Genomic DNA, 23315 nt, shown 5'->3' on the forward strand with positions numbered 1-23315 from the left:
CAACAGTTTAGATGAAAATCCACTTGGAGACGTGGGTTCTATAAACATAGGTGAGAGAGATCCACCTTCCGTGCTGCAGGCTGTGGAACATGTGCCACGGGCATTGATAGTTCGGACTTCACATACATGTGGCTGAAGCACAGGGTGAAATACCGGTCATTGACCCTTGCAAGACCGTCCAGTATAAAGGGAAGCGAAAAGCACCCGTACAGTGTACTTTTTGGTTTGTCTCCGAACTAGAGGTAGATTGGAGAAATTAATTCATACAAAACTTTGATAAAAGAGTTAACACTGTAAATTAAAGGGAAACCTAGCGAGTTGTCCATCCCCTGTTGCAGAAGAGAGAACCTATAGACTGTGCGAAAGCAGATGTAAATTGAACATCACTTTTAAAAGGAAATTTTTGTTCGGAAGTTGGCACGTAGATTGTAAGAAACCATCGCCTAGGATCCCCAACAACTTGTTGGAAACAAGTTGTTCCTCTAGCAAATTTGATTTCGATCTCTCATAGCGTCATGCAGTCTTTTTTTTTGTCCCGTTCCGAAATTATCCACCATAGCTGGTTTGCCGGGAGCGTCTCGTACTTCTGGAGGATGTGGTACGTAAAAATACGGGACCTTTTTTCTTTTTGAAGGGGGTGGGTTCCCCGTGAGTTTTAATAGACTGCCCTACTGAAAATGAGTCCCGAAAAAATGCTTTTGTAAGTCTAATATCGGCATATAAAATTGAAATACGGCGACTTTTTTGAATGACCATTTCGTTACAGACTCCATCGAGAAACTAACCTTCACCCGAGGAATGCAGCAAGAGGGCAGACGGTCACGGCACCTGTAACTGTTCAGACCGTTTAGTCTGGCACATGGGCCATGAGGCGGCGGAAAATGCGTCATCTGCTCATGAGCTGGGGATGGGACCCTGGTGACGTCAGTATGACACTCTTAAGGCTGCCACACTTCCTCCAGACTCAGACACTGTGTTCCATTTACTCCTCCGGGATTCACCTCAAGAAATTTTTTTCTTCCTTAGACTAAATTATTATTTTGTGAAACTGTGATATTATTGCATACACACACCGCGTCTGGACTCAAACTGCAGGAATACAACACAGAAATAGCTGAATCGGAAATCACCAAAGAGTTGGGATACAAGCTCTAATTACGTACAATGTAGGCTGCAGGTCATTGTCTGGGTTATTTGATAAATGCATACTTTTCACGCTTTTTTGACAAACTCGGCTTCTTTTGAATTTTACCTTTTCCAATCCATCGTTTTCATACAGTAAACTTAGGCCTATACATGTCATAAAATATTTTGTGTGGTGCTATGATCCTTGTTTGACCGACATTGTAATTTAATCAAAGGTTCCTTATCAGTGGATAATGATATGAAAATGAATTTAATCGAAAAACAAATTACTATTTCATAAGGATGAAATAATTGCTGAGACATTTAAGTCACATACTCGAAGCTTCACGTGTATTCTTCAGCGATATCCCGTTTTTATTTCACATGTACGTCAGTATACATTGTAGGGACAATGTACATACACTGTACATAATGTACACTGGACTGTACATGTACTGTACATGCACAGCACTATGCTGTACACCATTGTGGATATCTGATCTCAAGTTAAAAAGTCACCGACATGTATAACTCCGCCCAGAGAGAACTTTATTATTGCGCGAAATGAAATAGATTTTTATTCGCAAAAGTTGATCGCAGTATAGGAATAAATTTGTCTAAGGAGTAGGTACTACAACGTCAGGGACCACTTTGATTATTTAATTTATAGCTTGTCTTCACTTAGTCGTTGGAGTAAGTAAGCAATGTTTGTCCTTATTCTCTCGTAGCCCGGTGGCACTGCGGATGAATATTGCAAAGTTCTCCGTGCACGCGCGTGATTGACTGAAGTCCCCAGCCGGGGCATTTCGCGTGTTTGTATTGGCCCTTGATTTAGCCTGTCTGTTCATTGTGTGTGGTGCGTGTATTAAATTCTTTCCCCGCAAGTTGTTTCGCCATTCATGCACAGTGTGCGGTTCGCTGCACAGGTGGCACTGTTTCTCCCTGCCCTGTTCGGTTATCTTGGTACTTGCGCTGCAGAGCCCCGTATCGTGTTTATCATACGTAGTGCGTTCTTGTTCGGACATTTCAATATTTTGCTGTTGAATTGGGCCAGTTGAATTCCGTGCCAACATGGCCAGAACTCTAGCACTTTCTGTGGGCTTGCTGGCCGTGCTCACGACGCTTGTGGCGGGCCAGGGAGCCGATTTCACGCTAGGTACGACCGACGTTCGTAGCGACGTGCCCTCGGTGATTGACCAACCTGAAGATCCTGTTCAAACCTCCAACGAAATTATCGAGCGCAACACCGGCATCAGCGTGCCCTTTGGCCGCTCCAAAGTCCTGGACCCCGAGACCGAATTAAAGATCAACGTGCAGGAGGGCGACATGTGCATGGTCACTGTGCTCGCCGACCCGCTCTCGCAAATCCCAGGCCGATTGACCCCCAACCGCTTCCCCTGCGACTTCGGCCGCGGCGATGTCAAGTACGTCCACTTTGGCTCTCGCAAGCCCATGCGGGACCGCATCAAGCTGCAGCTCCGCTATGACTCTGAGACCAGTACCATCATCATCCCTTTCATAATCGACGTGACCGTGGAGTCCAAGCAGCTGGAGATCATACAGAAGAGAGTGCCTCTAAGGGTTGCCAATCTCACAGGAGTCAGCGACGTGCTGGACGGCTCTAAGCTGGAGTTCGCCTACGACCCGTCCCAAGTTTGCAAGGTGACTGTCCTCAGTTCCGCCAGTGGTTGGCCGCGCTACGGTGAAGTGCTTGGGGGAGAGGGCATCCTTGGCACCATGCAAGACTGTACTGATTTCTTGGACTTGGGTCTTCAATACCGACACACCTCCCTCAATAATTCTCCCCGCATGGACCACATCCCCATGGTTGTTGAGCTTCAGGACCAGAGTGGCAGCGTTGTGCAGCAGGAGTACTTTCAGGTGGATGTCATCATTGAGGACGGAGTTGAGAACAATCCACCCACTTTCAGCAATAGTGCCATGATGATTTTGGAGCTGAACCAGTTTGTCATGACTGCCATCACTCCAGAGATTATCGCAGCTGAGGACACAGAGACAGATCCAGATAAGTTGATTTTCAATATTACTGTCCCCCTAAACCCTGGTGAAGGTTACATTACCAGCACTGATGATCGCAATCTCCCCATTTCTTCCTTCACTCAAGCAGATGTCCGTGATTTGAAAATTGCATATGTCCCCCCTGCTAGTGACTCTAATGAGATGAGAATTTTCCAAGTTGAACTTGAGGTTGTTGACTCTGAACTCGCTTCTTCTGAACCATTCTCCCTTATGATTGTTGTCAACCCCAAAAACACCATGGCCCCTGTCGCAACCAGAAATGCTGGCCTAACACTGTTTGAAGGTCAATCCCGCCAGATCCTCACGGACCAGAACCTTGAAATTTCAGATGAGAATAATCTCTGGGATGTAGTTATTGCCCCAGTCAATGGGCCTTCCCATGGTTTTCTTAGAGTAGATGGCCAACCCAGAAAATTCTTCACTAATGATGAACTAAGAGCTGGCGTAGTCACATACCACCACGACGGGTCTGAAACTTACAGTGACAATATCATTTTCAGAATGAATGATGGTAAAAATGAAACTGAGTTCCTGTTCCCAATCACTGTTGCCCCTCGTGATGACCAGCCCCCTATCATAAATGTCAACACTGGCCTTCTGATCAGCAAGAATGAACTGAAACCAATATCTGAGTTTGTGCTTAGTGCCACTGATGTAGATTCTGATGACAGCACTATCAGGTTCATCCTTGAACCCCCTTACTCCACGCAAGGCAACATTGTAATTCGTCAACTTGAATTGCCACCCGATCCTCAAAACTGGTCCTTCCTTGGTAATTACTATGAGAGACCTGTCACAGAGTGGACATTGGATGACATCCTTAACAACCGTCTTTTCTATCGTCACAATGGGGTTCATAACTCTGATGTGGTCATGGACAGAATGCTCTTCCGTGTAGCTGACAGTTACCCAAATCTTTCACCTGTATCTGAGTTTGTTGTCAAAATTCTCCCTGTTGATGACCAGCCACCGTACTTGTACCCAGGCACCACTCTTGACCTGTCTGTTGATGAATTTGCCCTGACCACTATCCGAAAACCCAATCTCAGATACACTGACCAAGACAGTGAAGACCGCAACTTGTACTACACCATCACTGATGGCCCAAGAGACACTGATCCCAATAACCCACTCCCAGCAGGTCAGATTGTCTTGATTGAGAACCCTGATGTGCCCATTTCCAACTTCTACCAAAGCCAGATTAACCACCTGAAAATTGGCTACAAACCCCCTAGTGTTGAACTTGGCATCAGTCCTCGTAACATCCAGTTTGTTTTTGCTGTTCAAGATGAGGCAGGCAACATCGTATCAGGTCAGCGATTTACTATTCTGCTTCATCCAGTTGACAATAAGCCACCATCTGTGACCAACACTGGCTTTTCTGTTTCTGAGGGGGATACGATTGTTATAGACCTGAGCATGCTTGATGCTGATGACACAGACACCGAAAGCAGTCTGCTCACCTTTAACATCAAGCAGACTCCAGCCTTTGGTAGCATTATGATTGATGGAGTTCCCATGCAGCCTGGTGACACCTTCACCCTGGATGACATTGATCGTGGTCGTGTCACATATGTCAACAGTGGAGAGGAGGAGTTGGGTGATGTTATTAGTTTGGAGCTGACCGATGGCATTCACGTTGTACCTGTGAACATTCAAGTCAATATACGTCCTGTGGATGATGAAGCGCCAACTTTAGACCTACCACCAGGCACTCTAGGCTCTTTCCTCGAAGTTCCTGAGCAGTCGACTAGTCTTATCACCAACAATATTCTCAGTGCATCTGATCCTGACACTGAAGACCTCCAGCTGACTTTCATTGTTGACCGTTTCCCTAGAGAGGGCATCTTGGAAAACAATGGAATTCCACTAACTTCCTTCACGCAGCAGGACATTGTCAATGGCTACATTCGGTACAGGCACACTGGTGGTGAAATTGGACTCACCAAGCGTGATGACTCCTTCAACTTGACTCTGTCTGACATGTCTGATCGATGGGTGAAAGACAACACAGTCATCACACAGATTGAGGTTTTCGTCACAATTCTGCCAGTAGACGATGTTGCTCCAAATGTCACAGTTGGTGCTCCATTTGATGTTGATGAGGGAGGCAAGAATACAATCACACTTCAGCATCTCTCAGCAACTGATATTGACTCCATAGATGATGACATCATTTGTACTGTTATTGTCCAGTCCACACAGGGCTACCTTGAGAACATCTCCCCTTCTCCAGGTTCCGAAAAGTCACGTGCCGGCATCCCCATTAGCGCTTTCTCCATCAGAGATATTCGTCTTAACCACATCAACTATGTCCAGAGTATCCACAAAGGTTCTGAGCCTCAGCAAGATCAGTTCACCTTTGTTTGCTCCGATGGCATCAACCCATCCCAACCTTATTTCTTCCCAATTGATATCAACCCAGTCAACGATGAAGAGCCCCAGGTCTTTGTCAGAGAGTTTGTTGTGGAAGAGGGTGGTATGATCAAGATTGACCCAGTTTTGCTGAACGGTGTTGATGAGGATATTCCCGGCGACCTACTTGACTTCCACATCATCATCAAGCCGACAAGGGGAGACATCATCCAGTCACGAGCTGACCGAGTTGTCCCAGTGAAGAACTTCACCTTGGAGCAGATTCAGAGCGGTGTTGACATCTTCTACAAGCATGATGGAAGTGAGACAACTTCAGATACTTTCACAGTTACCCTAACTGATGGTGTCCATGAAGTGACCACTGAGGTGAATATCCTTGTTCTGCCAGTAGATGATGAAACCCCACGTCTTGCCATCAATGATGGACTGGACATGGAAATCGGTGAAACCCGAATCATCACAAATCGCGTCTTACAGGCAACTGATCTTGATTCACCAGACTCTAATCTGACCTTTGTAGTCCGCTTTGAACCAAGGTATGGTCTGCTGCAGAGGCTTAGCAAGATTGACGGCTCTGTTGTGGAAAACATCACACTTGGCATGAACTTCACACAATGGGAGGTAGACAACCAGCGGATCCGCTATGTCCATACAGGCAAAGAAGGTGGCCGGGACCTCATCAAGTTTGATGTCACCGATGGAACAAACCCCTTGATCGACCGCTACTTCTACATCAGCGTGGACCACATTGACAATGTTCACCCTGATGTTGTCAATGCCGGTGTGACGCTACAAGAAGGTGGACGTGTTACCTTGACCACTGACATCCTCAGCACCAATGACATCAACAGCCCAGATGAAGCTCTGCTCTTCACCATCACCGAAGGGCCAATCAAGGGTCACCTTGAGAGCACTGACAACCCAGGTGTGCCAATCACCTCCTTCACCCAGCTTGACCTGGCGGGCAATAAGATCTATTATGTCCACACCCAAGATGACGAGATGAGAATGGACAGCTTCCAGTTCCAGGTGACTGATGGCTTCAACACTGTGGTCCGCACTTTCCGCATCTCCATCAGTGGGGTTGACAATAAGAAACCAGTTGTCACCTTCAGTCCAATCACCTTGAAGGAGGGTGAGAATAAGCTGATCACTCCTTTTGAGCTCCGCATCACTGACACTGACACTCTTGACCAGAGCAAACTGAAGTTCACCATCACCCAGCTGCCTGTCCACGGCAACCTCCTGCGGGACAACAGCGAGATTGTCACAATGTTCACCATGGCGGACTTGAACGAGAACCGCATCAGCTACCAGCATGATGGCAGTGAGTCCTCCAAAGACAGTTTCTCCTTCATCGTGACAGATGGCACCCACACCGACTTTGCTGTGGCACCAGATGTCACTACCTTCACCCAGACCCCACAGAAGATGAAGCTCTTCATTGTTCCAGTGGACAATGGGCTGCCGCAGATTGTCGTCAACCGTGGGGCACCGACACTGAACAACCTGGGCTCCGGGCATCTGGGCTTCCTCCTAACCAACAAGTTCATCCGTGCTGAAGATCGTGACAGTGACAACAGCCAGCTGATCTACTTCATCTCAACCCAGCCCAAGTATGGCTACCTGATGAACCTGGCCTTGGGCAACATCAGCATCACCAACTTCACTCAGGGTAAGTTTACTTTCCTTTTTTGTCAGTCTTGGTATATTGGCAATTTCACACTGCATTCAGGTGGTTTATAGTCTTATCAAATTGGTGAATAATGAAGGAAAATAATCTATTTCATATCTCGTTACATGAATATAAAAGATATTCTATAAAAAATCAAATATGACTACGCTAGTCCTTTTTCCTTCATTGAAGTTCTAACTTTGCATTTCAACATTTTTCACAATTTACTGTGAAAACCACCTACACAGCTGCCAGTGACTCAGTTTGAAATGAGTTGGAAAAAGATTTATCTGTTGAGAAATGTATTTTCAAAACAGTGCAAGAAATATTGATCAGTTTCAGTTACATTGCAAAATTTTGAGGCCTCCCTATACTTGCACACTTCTGGAATTATTTCATTTCTGGACTTCCAAACTCCGTATAAATATTGAAGAAACAAATTGGCCTAGTAAAAGTGCGTTAAGGCAGCCTTTGCTCTTGTCAACATAAGTGTTCATCATTTAGTTCAATTTACAATATGGCTACAGTTCATTGGTTGGTGTTGGCCCTGTCTTTTGTTATATTTTAGTAATAGATCACCTTCACCAATTTTTTTTTCAAAAGAGATGTGTGGTCTGTACTTTCCACACGGTTGCTTTTACCTTTGTGTTGTTAAGCTTTCAATGGGCATGCAGGAAGTAGTCTTGGCCAGGGTATTGAGCCCGCGTATGCTGTACATCTAGCACTCCTGCTTGGGGCGCTTGTTGCAACCTTTTTTCTGGTTTTTTTCCTTTTTCTTTTTTTCCCCTTTGGCTAGGCAGTTTGTGCAGGGCCTTGAGATTGATAAAGCACACCCTTAATTACTTTCAGCAAATGGTATGACAGTGCCGTGGCTGAGGTAGCCAGAGGATGGTTTTTGGTTTTGGCAAATGAATTTTTATAGCTAGCGTATGGCCCAGTGTAATCATAGCTTTTAAATATCACTTAGTAATTTAATGTCACAAAAATCTTGCTTGCATTCAATATACGTAAGCTACCTAACAAGATGTGATTCGGAAAACACTCCATTTCGTGTGTGAAGGGTTAGAAGGATCTGACTTGAATGGTGAATGTGTGTTCTTTCTAGATGTCATTGTTCTCTGTTCTTTCTGGCAATGCTGCATCCTTTGTATACGCCATTCCTGCTCGGGACTTGTCGAATATTTAGATATTGACACAGCTGAAGTGAAATGTTGTGATCATTTATTTCATTCCAGGAAGCACAGTTTGGCTTTAGTTTAGGCTGTCAATTGAAACAAATAGAGACTTTCTCATGAAACTTGTAGTCTTGGTACTGTGAAAATGCTTTTTTTTTTAAGTCTTGTAATGCATAAGAAGTTGCCCTGAAAAAATGAGTCTAACAGCCACCAACAAACTGGAATAAGTAAGCCAGGCAGTGCTGAAAAGGGGAGAGTTGCCTAGCAACTGTTAAGTGTCTGATCTGTTCCAGATTGATACTGTTCAACTGTTGCTCCAAAAAACTCATCTGTGATTATTGTAGAGGAAAAAGAAAATCAGAAAATTAAGAAACCCACAGACAGGACTTTGGTTGGCCGCTGAACTGTCTGCTGTACAGTGTATTGTGGCTTTGTTGATTGTCAACTCCAAAGTATTTGAACAAAATGTTTGCGCTTAGATTGGTTGATAATGCCAGTCTCAGAGCTTGGAGGTGGCATGCATACGTACATGCTAATTGAAAAAAAAAACCTTTAAATGTTTGGATCTTATGAAAGAAAATGCAGAGAAAACTTCTTCTGGTCTTGTGGGGTACTCTGCGTTTCTCAGTGAGCTAACCTCCAGTATTTCACTGAAGGTTTGTCTCACGGCTTCTTTAGTTGTGTCTCTACATCATTTGTACTTGTAGTTTAACTGTAATTACCTAGAGTGATTTACATGTACTAGGAACCTTCCTCATCTTGCAAATCCCAACACCATTTAGTAAACTGCACTCATAAACAGTTGGACTCTGTTAACGTGTGTTATGCCCAGTCCCACATAAAACACAGCCAGTTTACTAGTGCGGTACTCCTCCCAACAGATTTCAGCAAACCCTGGTGTTGGAGTTTGGCTGGTTTGGGATCATTAGGGTTAACTTTGTGAATAAATCACATCAGAACTCACAAAGGAAAAAGCCATGTTGGTCTTTACACCCATCTCACATTGTATCCCTGCCCACATTTTTAAAATCAAAACTGTTGGTCGAAATGTCACAAGTTTGCCACCTCTAACTTTATATAAAAGCAGGAATTGAGCTTCATATTTTCAGATATTGTCTGGATAAACAGAAGTAAAACTATGTTAAGGTTGACACTGAATGTCACCAACAATAATAGCAACCTGACCAAACAATCAGTGGTGGACAGGACAGAAGGATGTGTTAAGTGACTATCAAGTATTTCATTAGCTTCCTCATCTTCCTGTGAACTGTCCAGACAGGAACCATTAATAACAGCTTAAAATATTCTGGGGGGCTCCATTGATTGTAGGATTTCCTTCGGCTCTCGGTTAAGGTTCCTCCTTGTAGTGCTGTTATCCTGTTTGTTTTAGTTGGGATTCATCATTCCATTTGGAGAAAAGTTGTTTTGTTTGACCTAATATATCCAACCAGAAGTAGAAATGGACGGCCTAAAATGTTGTCCAACTAAAGGATTCAGATACTTAAAAAATTGCATGATTTCTGAAGATCTGGCCAAAAGAACATTGGCATTAATTAAAATTTAATCTGCAAATCATGTCGATTCTGTCCACCAGTGTGAGTCTAGCTCTCAGTCTCACTTTGTCTGACTAATGAGACAGTTGGAAGGAACTCTTGAGGGATTGGGCGGAGATGGGTAAACAGGAAAATAAAGATGGAGTCCATCCTCCGATGTCGGGGTGTAGGTGAAATGAGAAACAAGCATGATGCAGTGACTAACTTCCGGTTGCGTTAGATGGGAATGGCACTTAAGTCAGGCACAGGATATGATGACATGAGCATAAGAAGTTCATTCACATTTACCATTTCAGGTTATGCAAACTTTGCGAACAGGCTCAATTACATCCACACGTATCACTCCCAGTGCAGTGTATTTTAAAGTTTCAGAATGGATATGAATACAGTCTATGAGTGAGTGAAAACTCTTTCTGCTACACCTACTATCTACTTTGCATACAAATGAATTTTTCTTTCCTGTCTTTAGTCATACCTTATGTTGATGAACTTGTATGTGAACTTGCAGCTTGGCTTTTGTTGGGCAGTTAGGCCTTGAAGTTCTTTGTGCAGTATTATCCGCGGGACTAAGAAAAATGCAATTATTCTATTGCACATAACATGGTTTTTAAAAAAAATGTATCCATTGAAGCTTGCAGGGGACCTGCAAACCAGGTGTGGGTGTTTCTGAACACTTTAGGTGTATAGGTATACAATAGGTTGTGTGTTCTGTCCACTGGGGTGTTACAAAATTTATTGCAACGATCAAGATTCCATTTCTGCGCCCTATTCCTTTAAACCTTTCCAGTGTAGCAAATTACAGGTGGGGACCCCTTTGCTAAACATCAAGCCAGAGTACACTGGAAGACAACAAACCCTGCCAGAATCCATTAATAAAACTGTTCACCTAGGGGATGTGGTTTGGGTCAAAGGTGAAGGTCTGTAACTGTGAAGTTACCGTTTTTTTCTCGCTGTTTCTCGCCTTTCATAAACAAACTGGGCTGTGGGCCTGTAAGTCCTGTAACCTGCAACAGATGTGAGCTGTTATACACCTTGTAGTTGTTGAGGCTAAGGTTTTGGATTTTGATCAAAGTTCAACAGGTGAAATTGTGGAGAACGTTTGCATTTTGAATGTAGATTGGTACGTAATGTTGGCGGTTTGATTATATTACAGCCAACTCTGGTAGGCCATTTTGAATTCTGGTCATCACCATGAGGAAGATATGTCAAAAACATTGAAAAGATTTTTCATCCTGTTTCAGTTTGAGATGTGGTAGGTCATCAGACCCTTTTTTTCACAGTGATAATCAGCTTTCCTTTTTTTCTTTAATGAATTTGTAACGTTAATGATTTTGTGACCAAAACCGTCCAATTTAAGCTTCTGTGCAAGTTTTTTTTTTTAATTTTTCTAAATTCCCCAGGTTACTTGTGTTCTTGTATTTAGTTCAAATAGCCCTAAAAGTCCCAAATCCTCCAATTTTAATGTAATTTTACATTCACCCTGGGGGTAAGGGTTAATGGGCAGACTTGCTCAATCCTTCCTCTTTTGCTAAAGATGTTCATTTCCCCTTGGCAGTTGTTGAGCAGACAAGAGGATAGTGCTTTGTAATATTTGCCCCAATGGCCTGGCGTAATTGATTTCAAACACACTGTGGCAACAAGTAATCAAGGGCCCCTTGTTCTCCAGCTTGGCCTAATGGGGGGGGTGCTGCATTGTTCCCCTCATCCCATCTTAAGTCTTTTGTCATCAGTCAAAAGCAGCAGAAGTTCTGTTGGATGCTGCCCAGAGAAACCCACTAATTGTCAAGGATTGTTGATTGTAGTTTAGGCCCAGAGGGGGGCTACCTAGTAAACTGGGGGAGGAGTGGAGTAAGGGGCTTACAAGTTCATGGATTATTTCAGGGCGGGGAACAAGCAAAGCTACTGTGTACTTAGGCAAGAGCATTTAAGGGGTTCAGGTGTTGAAGGCTTGTTAACTTTTCGAACTACTGAAGATCACTCCAAGGCAAAATAAGAGAGACAGTTAGTGTTGACCTAAAGTATCTGGCTCATCCCAGCTCTTAAACTGCATGTACCTTTTCACTGTCACGTAATGGTCTCTAGGGTGGTTTGGTCAACACAAACTGGCCATTTATGGCTACTTTTTTTGTCTTTTCTGGGTAGATGCCCTCAAAAGACGAAAAAGACAGTTTATTCTCAATGAGAGGTGTTTTAAGCTGGAAGAGAAATTGGGAAGTACTTATCGTGAAGTGGTGTTTTTGTGGACTCTGCCTTTTGCAGTACCAGGCATTTGTTGATTGCTGGACATACATGTGCAAACACAAGGAGTCTGTTGATGAAAATGTGTTAAGATTTTGACCTCTTAATGACACTGGCTCCTATCATGACATGGAGTTGAATATTTGCACAATAAGGTTTGAAATGGTCACTCATTTATTTTGTGAACCCTCCTCATTGTTGATTTGTGGAATCAGTAATTGTAATTCAACCTTAATTTTAGCTTTCCACTCTCTGAATTTGTGAGCACTTTCACCGATCAGTAGACAAAAATTTGTCAGATTAAAAAGTGAATTTCATGGTACAAATAGCTGCATAAGTTTCTGAAGAATTTTTCCCAGTGTTGAATTATGAAATGTGCTAGGAGCATAACCCATCTCAGTGCCTCTCTCATACCATGGAGGAATAAGTGAACACTCTTTTGAATGAGCAGTTTTCCAAATTTACCCTTGGTCATCTTTTGCAACATTTGGGGTAGTTGACACTCTTTTGGGACATGTAAACTGACAATGCTAATCAGGCATTGTTAAGCAGTCTCCTGCCTCACTTTTATAGACCAAGCTTTTCCTCTAAAGTAAAGAGAGATAAGCCGTGGACCCTTTACCAGGTCCATAGATACATACATACTTCCTGTACTATGCCACCCATGGGCATCCAATAATTCCACCTGCTTTTGTAAAGCTAGGAGAACTTACCCCCTCCTTTTGTGTAGAATGCATCTTTAAACAAGTAAAGTGTGAAATGCAGAGTGCCCAAGACCTCTCGTTTAACCCCCAAACCCTTCCACAGACTCGTTTAGCATTCGTTCTTGGAGGCCCTCCAAGCTTCTTTCTCATTACCAAGCTCTTCAGAAAGTTTGAAATGCCTACAGAAAGCCTTAATGCTCCCATGGATTAGCTGGCAGTGCTCTCCACATCCCCCCTTTAGTCTTGCTTGTCTTTGGGCCTAAAGCCCAGCAACACAAGGAGGGTCATTATGTTGTCCCTGTGTGGCTTTTACTGGAACATTTTGAGTTTTCTTAGCTTGTGTTCCGGCTTAACAAACATCAAATCATGACTTGATGAAAGAATGAGTATTGCTGCTGAAGTTGAATGGCTTTTTTTGGGGGGGGGGTTTAAATGCCTTTTCTTTTTCTATGGCTTTCCCCTACTAGGGCCTGAGTGTTTTATTAATGCCTTAAATGGTGGCCATCTCTTGTTAGTTTTGGGCAAAGCTTTTGTGTTGAGATGAATGGTCTTTGCTAGAGGAGGGTGGGGCATGGCAAAGAGTTTGTGCAATCCAGTGAACCTCGAGTGAAAAAAGCTGTTCAAGTTTGATTAGTTTTCATCTCTCCTTGCCATCATGGCATGGTACACAAGGCATTGGTTGGTAAACATTAGATGTGGACCACTCAAGAGAAAGCAAGATGGGAATTGGCTATGCAATTTGTTGAACCATGAAAAAGCAAAGGTTTGATGTTTTAACAGTAGGTGTGCTGTATGCAGGAACAGTGCTTGAAACTTAATGTGTAGATGTCGAACCTTTTCCGTCGTCAAACTGCTCAGAAGGCACTAATTTGAATAGAAAAATTCCATGATAGTAGCGCAGTTCAGTATTCATGGTATGTGTATTTTCAAGACAGACTTCTAAAACTGCTGCGAGTAGGATAAAACCCATGCTTCTTGCTGTGCAGCCCCACTCCACAGAATAGCTAGTCCACTTGCTTCACCTCTTCACTTAAACTTTGTGAAGATTCCCAGTACCCTGGACCCATGCTCTCACAGTTCCACCACCACCCCCTTCCAAATCTGGCTCGTTATCTGGTCCTTCAGATCTCAAGAAGCCTCTTGGAATGAATGAAGTCCAAGGATTAACGGGCCATCCTTACTCCCTTTATGTTCGTCCCTTATGACTCTCAAGTTTTAAGACTGGTCAGAACTGGCACACAGTAGGGTTACTTCAGAGCTTAACAAACATAGAGGTCTTGGAAGAATGGCTGACAGTGTTTTGATGTAGTTGGGAGCTTCTTTTTCTAACTCGAGGTGCTGAGGTCTTGAGGGACAAGTTTTGGAGGAATTGTGGGTAATGCACTGCCTGTGCAAGAAGACAATTTTATGAAAGGATTGAAAACTGAAAGTACTTATTCCTTTACTTTATTGCTAGATTTTAGGGATATCTGGCCTCTTGCTTTAGTCTTAATCAGGTTGAGATCGGATAATTCCTTATTTACTGCAGTGGTTGACTTTCCAGCATCAGAAAGTAATCCCCAGACCTTGTTTTTGCACATTTCCAGCCCAGCTGCTATGCAAATGTACATAGAGTCCACTCTGTGAACCAATTGAATCAGTTCACCAATTTTTTGTGAAGATTTTTTCCAATGGAGATTTTCAATTTCAATTGCTGTCACCACCCACTGCATTTGCCAGCTGCGAAACAAAAAAAGGAAAGCCACTTCTGGTCTCTTCCAAACCTCTTGATTAGAGGAGAATACATGTACCTGGTCTGAGACTCTGCATGAATCCTACACATATGTTTTCCCAGCATGCAGCAGGGCCGGACTGCCAGGAAGGTTGGCCAAACCCCAAATTGGCATCCCGCCTCCCCACTCCTGCAGTTGCCTTATGTAGGACATTTTGTTAGGCTGGAGGAATTAACTTCTTTTTATTGGTCCCAAATCACACCCAGGGGCCAGAGGTACCTGCTGCTCTAGACTCTGACTTTTCCACTGGGGAAAAAAGGGGCCAGTTTTTGACCTGGAAGTATGTGCATCCAATTCATTACTACCTGATTCTGGCCCTGCAGTTTTACATTGTATGGCAACTTGTGCCACATCTGGTACAGCTTTGGACACCATGCATCTTGTTTTGTACAGTGTCCCTCTCTGAAATAGTTTACTTCATAATTCAGATCCTCAGTGTTCAAAACACTCTCCCCAAATTCTGGTCAACTGTTGTCACAGTCAGACAGTCCCTTTATGCTACCCCTTCCCCTTCAAACCCACATCCTGTGTCTTGTGTTCCAGCCACCACAACCCCCAGATAAATTCCTATAGTCCATAAACATTCATTGTTTGTCAGTCCATTTTTTGGGGGGGGGATGGATTTCTTTACACTCGTAAACTTGTGTATAGCAGCAAGCCCATTCTGGTTAAGTTCAGTGCTGTGTCAGGGCCTGATGTGTGTGCTGGGAGTTCATGGGGTCAGCCAAGATAAACACGGATAGGCCCTGTTGGTTGTCCTCCACTGTAGGGACAAGGGTTTCACAATCAAGGCATGTACAATTGGTGATAAACTTAGGCAGATTATCTGTACTGAACTTCGCTCTTGTCATTTAGTGTTATTTGCCTCCATGGGAAGTTTACCTGTATTTGTTTATTTCCGTTTGTGTATATACATGTACTAATAATATATGGACAATGTACATGTATATGAGTTGTTATAGAAACAATTATAAGTCATTCATCTCATAAGAAGTTATGAGAGTTGTTGATGCTAAATTGATATCCCTGTCATGACATGTAAACTAATTTATAATTTGGCAAGTACAAATACCATGTTGTGCATGTACGAGTACATGTGCTTGGAGGGCGTAAGATGATTTTTTTTGTCACATTTGTTTCACATCAGAACTTTTACGTGTATCTATCAGGCTTCATTTAAAGTACACCGTTATAATTCATGGTTTGAAAAAAAATGTTTTTCTCCAGCTCAAAGTTTGTGTTGGTGTTGAAAAATTGACTTCTAATAATAACAAACGGCCTATTACAGCATACAAGGACCTGGGTGTGGGTAAAGGGCATGACCTCTTGCAGCAGCTAAATGAAGCCTGTACACAAAAACCTTCAAGCAAACTTTCTCTAGGAATTGGACTTGACTGATAGATTTGTGAAATGTTTTGATTGTGCTGAAGATAAATAATTCATTTGTTGCGATTAACTGATTTTGTTCAAAATTAACTTGTGTCAATTTCAAGGGGACAGTTTCCTGTATGCTGTCTACTTATAATTCCATGGAAAAGCTCTTGATGATTTGGACCTAATTGCTAGTTGCAGATTGTTTCCTCCACGATTTAATTGCTTTTAATAGCATTGATTATTTAGCCCTGTTTCCCTATTTTGTGGGAGGCTAAACATTCAGGCAATTTGGATTCTTTTTAAAACAAGCTTCAGGCTTTGTAGAAATAGGCTAATCCGTTGAGGTGTGCCTAGCCCAAGCAAAGCGCCCGGTTTTGTTGATTAAGCTGATATGGTCATCTGGAGTAGGCAGGTGTGGCCTTTATGTTTTCACAATAATCCAGCCTCTAGACAGGAAAACTGAACAATATTTCCTTTCATAACTCCAAGCTAGTTATAAGACGGGGAAGTATCAAAAGTGCTTTTTAAAGAAAAAAGTTGTAGTCAGTTCACTTCACATCAGTAATATTTTGGCTGCTATAAAGTACATGTTATAGAATTTTGCATTAGTGTGTATATAAAGCGGCTGCTTTAAAGTTTGGCAGTGAGGGAAAAAATGATATTGATTTGTGGCTTTGACATTTAAATGGTCTGATTGGAAAAACTTAAGAATTGGCGCTTATTGGATTTAAAAGAGCTGTTCCCTCTCAAAATCTCCTTTATTGTCAAAAGATCAGATGTGTCCTTTGATCCGGGAAGTGCAAGTCCTAGTTGTAATTTCTAAAGCAACGCAAGGGTTGTCTGGAATTTTTCTCTCCATGTGCATTTTGAAGCACTGAAAGCCCCCATTTTTTAGCAATCCAGACTGACCCAGATATACAGTCACCCAAAGCCCATTTATCTTCCACCTTCCCTCATTCTTTCAGAACTACAAGTTGAAAAAGGCTGAGCCTGGGGGTATTGTGTACAGTGAAACGTGAGCTTCAGAAAAACCAATTTACATGTACATGTAGGTATCTGATCCATCTTGTGCCGGTATCGGTTGACAGTACAAGTACATATCTGTTTCATTGTTGGTGAAGTTCTTTTTTCCAAGAATGAGATTTGTACTGTGTGAGGGATATGATCTAACTAGCCTTTGCCTAGCAGCAGTTGAATGAAACTTATTGTGCTGCACTTCAGGGAAACAGGTATATAAACCTGTATATAATTAAACTCCTTCCAGTACCAAAATTTTGTTCTTTAATAAGTAATGCTGAATTCTTTTATAACATGACTGCATACCAGCCATTCCTGACAATGTTGTCCCATACACTTTAATTTCTCAGACATTCGAAATAGTTCCCTGCCTCCTCCTCTAAAGAAACAAAAACAAAAACAAGTCCCACAATGAAGTAGTCATATTTCAGATATCAAATCTTTATATGAAAGCCAGCTGCTCCGAGTCCCCCAAGACCTCAAGGATGTCCTCTGGAAGATTAATCAGGCTCTAGTCCGGAGCTGTATAAATATACATCATATCTTCCTCAATATCTATAGTTATTAAAAATTGCAGATTTATGGCCAGCAGTGTTGTCACGTGGAGTGAATGAGCTTAGAGGGCTTATGCAGTATACCTTTCTCTGGCTTGTAGAATTGCATGATGCATTTTTCAGTTGGATGAGCATTCATTGACAAATATATGTGCAGTCTTTTGCCCAGTAGTCCAGCCGTAGTCATTTCACAACTCAAAATACCCCACAGTACATTGCAGTCAGTCATCAACCAGTCTTGAATGAAAAGAGCTTTATTGTCTTGGTAATAATTGTAAGAACTAGTCATTGCTGTTCCATCCTTCCAATTTTTTGGTACTTCGATGAAATATGTTTTTATTAAGGTCCGCTGTCCCTTTATACAGGTGCCAGAAGTTGTTCCAGGATCAACATGTTTCATGGAAGTATACCAAATATTTGAAAACCACTGCAATGAATTGTAATTGCCTGCATCATATGAATGCGAATAATAGCAAACAACAGGTTTGTTTGTAATCCCAGGGGGAAAAATGCTTAATACATAGATGAAGTGGGACAGGATGCTAGACTTGAATCAAATTGGGTTGTCAGAAATTTTTATGCACACACAGGTTAAGGAAACGACAAGGGCATCTCTGTACCGGGGAATTACACAACATTTGTAGTTTGTGTTACGGATTCATGGCCAGGAATGCTTAGTGACACTTTTCCCCTTGAGATGATGTCCCTAGCAGTGGACCTAGGGCCCAGCTGATGATAAAGCTCTCCATCGTGTAGTATGGAGTGCTTTAAAGAAATATCACCTTGATCCTCCAGATCAGATTTGCTCTTGTCTTGACATTGATGATCCACTCACTGAATGTGCTTGCCCGTTGAAAAAGGACACATGTAGGTCAATTAGTGAGAGTTTGGACTCTGGAAGGTGCCTTTAAATACGTCTTATCTTGTAAGATCCTCAAGGCATTGCGCCTTCTTCTGGAGGATGCTTTTGCATCTGCTCAGAGGAGGCAGGCTAACCCCAAATTTGGTCCTGGTATCTGGTGGAGAAGGGTTTTGTAGACCTGCTTGTCCTCTCAGCCATCATCATCATCATTACAGGCCGACGTAGTGTTGCAGGCTGTCTCCATCTCAACCAGATAATCATGCCATCCCATATGATGCTTGGTGTTGGAGGGGAATGATTACATGGCCCCGATAAAAGCTTGATTGAATCCTGGGGAAGTTGGCATGCAGAAGCATGATATCCAGAAATTGAGGTTCAGAGCTGAGAGTTCAATGAAGCAAGATATGCAAAGGCCTGTCATATTCATGGACTATTATTTTGTCAAGACTCTTGGTGCACCAGAAAGTTCATCCTTCTTTCGAGTAATAGACTTCTTATATTTTTGGTAGTCTGATAATATAAAGAATATTTGTAAGAATGTAAGGCATGTTTTAATTTCTTCTTCAGATGTTACATGTATGGAGACTTAACATAATGATTTTTTTCCTATGAAAACTTTCTGTGTTGAGTATTACTGGTAGGTCTGGAAAAGCTCCACACTCATGTGCAGTCCTGGAAGATCATTTGTCATAGGCTTGGCAGATAAGTGACTCAGGTTTCTTTATCAAAGAGACAGCCGTCTGGTGTCACTGTTGCACGATGACTGGCCATGTTTGCATAGCTAGACTCCAAAGTTTAAGTGTTGCCTTCCTTCAGAATCATATCTGCATGTAGGCTTAGTCATGGACAAATTGTGTAACTGTTGACCAGATTCCTTATATAGAGATATTTAGTTGCCTTGTGCACAAGATGAGATATCAGTGAAGTCCCTCATGATTGCTTGGTCAAGTTGGTGCGCGAAAGGTGTACCTAGCAAATGTGGATGGCTTTTTGTATTTTTCTAAACACGAAAGAGGCCACATTTATTAGGGAGAAAATATTCTGTTCTTCCTTCTGAAATCAACAAATGCAAGTAATAAATGAAACTCTATGAGTCATGCAGTTGGGTCCCATTAGACTTTGGATTTAGACCTTGGCTCAAATATTGCAATTCAGGGTGCAAACAAATCTACCAACCTGCCAGCCATTTCCTGTCTGTGTTCATTGTCTGACCCTAAAGGTTGCAGTGTCACCAACAATTAATTAATCACCTCTAAATTTTGCTGTAACCCCCCATTGATGCCCAGAGGGGTGTGTGTCTGTGGAGGGGAGGGCACACTTGCTTTTACAAGTCCAGTGGGCTGTTTAGTTTGGGGGGTTGGGCTGAGCGTGTGATAAGTTTAAGTGAAAGGGTCACAATTTGAAAAGAATTAACTTATTGAAAGGGATGGTGTGGACTTTTGGGCATTTTAAAAAAATTTACGAGTAGCCATAATTTTTATAAAGTAGGCCTAGCCATAATTTAATTTCCCGGATATTGTATCGTATGATTTCAGTGTTTTTTCTCAGTCAGAAACTAAAAAAAAAAATCTGGAAACAAAAAAGTAACCCCTCAAAATTTGAATCAGTTCCAAGCTTTCCTGTGGTATCGTTGATGTAGGTTTTTGACAAGTTAAACCCGAGCCAGTCATCAGGGTGATATTTCCTCACATGAATTGATATCTGGAGGTAAAATTAACCCTGGCACATCCCCTGCTACCAGAAATCCACAGACAACTCATCCAAAGATGCCCCATTATCATGTGATAAGAGAGACATCCCACATGGGCCATTGAATTTCAGTGAAACAACTTGGACAGGGTTAGTTGTGGTACTGGACAGTGCACTGTCTCTGTAAGGAATGGTTTTGCAGTGGATAAGTTCTAATAGGGGAATTAGCAGCAAATGCCAGTACATAACTGTGTCAGATGTGTAGATGAATTTCAGTGGCATGGCTGTGAAGAAATCCACAGTGCTCCATCTGTGCATGACCTTTTACAAACTGCTCCTCAAGAGGAGGCATGATGGATCTCCTTGTCTTCAATAGTTCCTAGACTGGCATTCCATTCGCTGTCAATTTTTTCCCCTTGCTCCATTGTACAATCTGTCACATGCAGCACTTGTACCATGTGTATCCTGACTGGATCTATTGCCTGCTGTACACGTCACTTCTCTGGGATGTAGTATCTGGACAGTCTGGAGAAGTAGGTTTGTACCAGACTGTAGAAAAGTTTCTTGGTCATCTGGGAAAATGGCAGACTGTCCATTACCAGGATGGCAGCCAGTGATGGAAAAACTTTAACTAATTTGTTTAATTTTTTTCGCCTACACCCGGCTTGACCCTCTTGTTTGAGTTAAAATTCCAGTGTGTGTGCATTTTGAAATATTTTATCAGTGCCCCTTTCTGTAAGGTTTTTAAAAATCTTTCTAGTGAGCGGATGGTTGTTGGACCCTCCTGAAAAAACTCTTGAAGGATCAGTAAAAAAGCAAATGATTCCTTTGGGGTCATTTTTTGGCCCTCATCCTGAATTGTTTTCAGGTATAAATTTATTCACTTGCCCCAATATTTTATGGGCTCCATATATATACTCAGAATGTCAACCATGGTCAAAGGGCAGTAATAGTCTCACAAGTGTTCTGGCTGTTAAGAATTGTCAGAGAACCAGGACAAAAGAAAGGAGGAAAATATAATCAAAGTAATACGGCATTTCCAAAGAGCCTTGGCAGTAGTTTGTGCTTTGTTCACTCTAGCATTTCCCACAGTACAGCATTAACAGGCTATGGAGGACAAAGGGTGAAAATAATTATGAAGAGCACAGGACAGACCTTGAGACAAACTATTTGAGGAGTCTGGAGCCCACTTCAGGTGTGTTTGAGGGGTTTCACGCCTGAGAAACACTCCAAAGTGCAAAAATGAGTAGGCTTTTGAAATCATGCCCCTATTACCTGACACCTCTGCAGGATATGCAGAAACAGGTACAATACTCTGACATTTATGAAAATTGTATAATGTACCTCATATTTTTAGAGTTATCTTTGTACAGGTATCTTTGAACTGGTTCAAGTTTGTAACTTACAGGCATGAAGTAAAAGGATATAGTTCTTTCCTCTTCAGTTTTTTCATCAGTTCCTGTAATTTGTAGGGTCCTTTTACAATTTAAATGGCTTGCATCTCCATGGTTGCTCAATCTCCACAATGTTTGGTTTCACCTCTGTGAATTTCAAGGGCTCTTTTATCTTCCTGGGGCCAACGAAGTGCAGAATTCAAGTTGTATATGCCTGTTAAAGCGAAATGATATTCAAGGTTTTCTGACTGTAATCCTACACTTTCCCAAAACCTTGGGATGAATTTCAGTTTCAACGGGTTGGAATTTGGGGTTGGTTTTGTGTGAATTTCAAAAGTTTTTTTTAGGGGGGGCTCACTTTTGTCAGCGGGAGTGGCCATCCATGTCCAAAAAGAACAAAGTGGCAATTTTTCAGGGTCACCCAGGCAGACGTTTTTCAGGCGCCTTGTTTGGTTGACATGGCAACACTGCTTTTTTCTGTCACCCCCTGTGGGTTAGGTGTAGGGAAAAATATTCAACAATTTACCCTTGTTTTGTAGAAGCTTAGAGAAATGGTTGACTAACTGCCGAGTTCATATTTGCATGGGTTCTGTTTTATCTGGGTAGGTTTTTATTTTCTTAACCAAATGAACTAAGTGAAAGTACCTGTATGTAGTATCTCCCTCATTGTGTAGTTTAAACTGTAAAACCCCCAAATGTTGTGGTTGAAACTGAGGAGATGGATAAAAAATAGGCTTTTGTAGGGAAATCAGTGAAGGGTAAGTTTGCTGGCAATTTAATGGAAAATAAAATTTGCAAGAATGCTGATTGTAAACAGACGTCTTGATCACAGTTGCATCAGTGGACTTTTCACTTGGTTAGTGCCAACACTGAGCTAGTGAAGACAGCACTGATGAGCCTTTTGTGGTCCTTGCCTGGGTCATTGGGTTAATTAGATGAGGTAAATAAACTGGACCTTTTTAGTGGTCCTTGGATCATACATGGTGGAGCTGAATTGGTAACTGCAGGGCTCCCATTTTCCCTCTTTACCATACCCGAGTAATTGATGATTACTTCCTTTGACAGGTTGCTAAATGTTAGGTGTACAGTACTGGCTGGTCACAGAAGGAAACCAAGAAAATGAAATGGGAAGTCATGTTGGGTTGTACAGGGTACAGTGCCGAGGAAGAAAAAAATTGCAGGTTAATTGCCTGAGAATTAATTATCACCCAGTCACCAAATAGTTCCTGTTTTCTGAAGCTATACTGCATATGCTGAGTTCAAGATGTTTTGACTCAAAATTGATTTTTTTGGAGGGGAGGTGGAGATAAACAGGAAGGGTAGGTGTGATAAACGTTTGGAGAGATGATTTAGGTATATTGTTGAGCAAGTACTAGTAAACAACCCTAGCAGTGATGGTGTGCGCTCAGTCTCCCTAGTCATTGTTAAGACCACAGTCTGTCATTTGTTTGTTTGTCACCTTGGGGTCTCCTGGTCTGGTGAATATGGCAGACATTACTGGGCCTGCTGTTGAGTCTTTAGAAAGGTTGTTTATAATCTAAAAGGGGGCACTGGTGGGCAGCATAAAATCAACACAGACTTGTAATTTAACAGGGGCGCTGATAGGCAGGTAAGAGAAGAATCTCTTATCAACAAATGTTAGTGAGGCGGTGTGAAACTGGTCGCAGGATGGTGTCACAAAAGAGGAGACTCAATGCATTTCTGATGCAGCTTTGGACATATAGCTTTTGACTTGCCTAGAGTTATAAGGTGTAATAGTTAAAATGG

The 23315-nt window shown here is 42.3% G+C and overlaps 1 protein-coding gene across 2 annotated transcripts in view; it reads left to right on the top strand.

Annotated features, from left to right (window-relative positions):
* Window positions 1–23315, top strand: part of LOC110976830 (extracellular matrix protein 3-like) — a 100728-nt gene that overhangs the window by 17835 nt on the left and 59578 nt on the right. Inside the window, exon 1 of one of the 2 annotated variants that reach the window (XM_022230439.2) lies at window positions 1963–7216. The exons of the other annotated variant lie outside the window; for it this stretch is intronic. Coding sequence (XP_022086131.2) covers window positions 2197–7216 — 5020 coding nt within the window. The 5' untranslated portion in view covers window positions 1963–2196. Of the gene's footprint in view, window positions 1–1962; window positions 7217–23315 lie in introns of those variants that run through there. 2 annotated transcript variants of the gene reach the window in all.

Source organism: Acanthaster planci, linkage group LG02 (genome assembly GCF_054643075.1).
Source record: "Acanthaster planci isolate LZ-2023a linkage group LG02, COTS_SCS, whole genome shotgun sequence".
Lineage (NCBI taxonomy): Eukaryota > Metazoa > Echinodermata > Asteroidea > Valvatida > Acanthasteridae > Acanthaster > Acanthaster planci.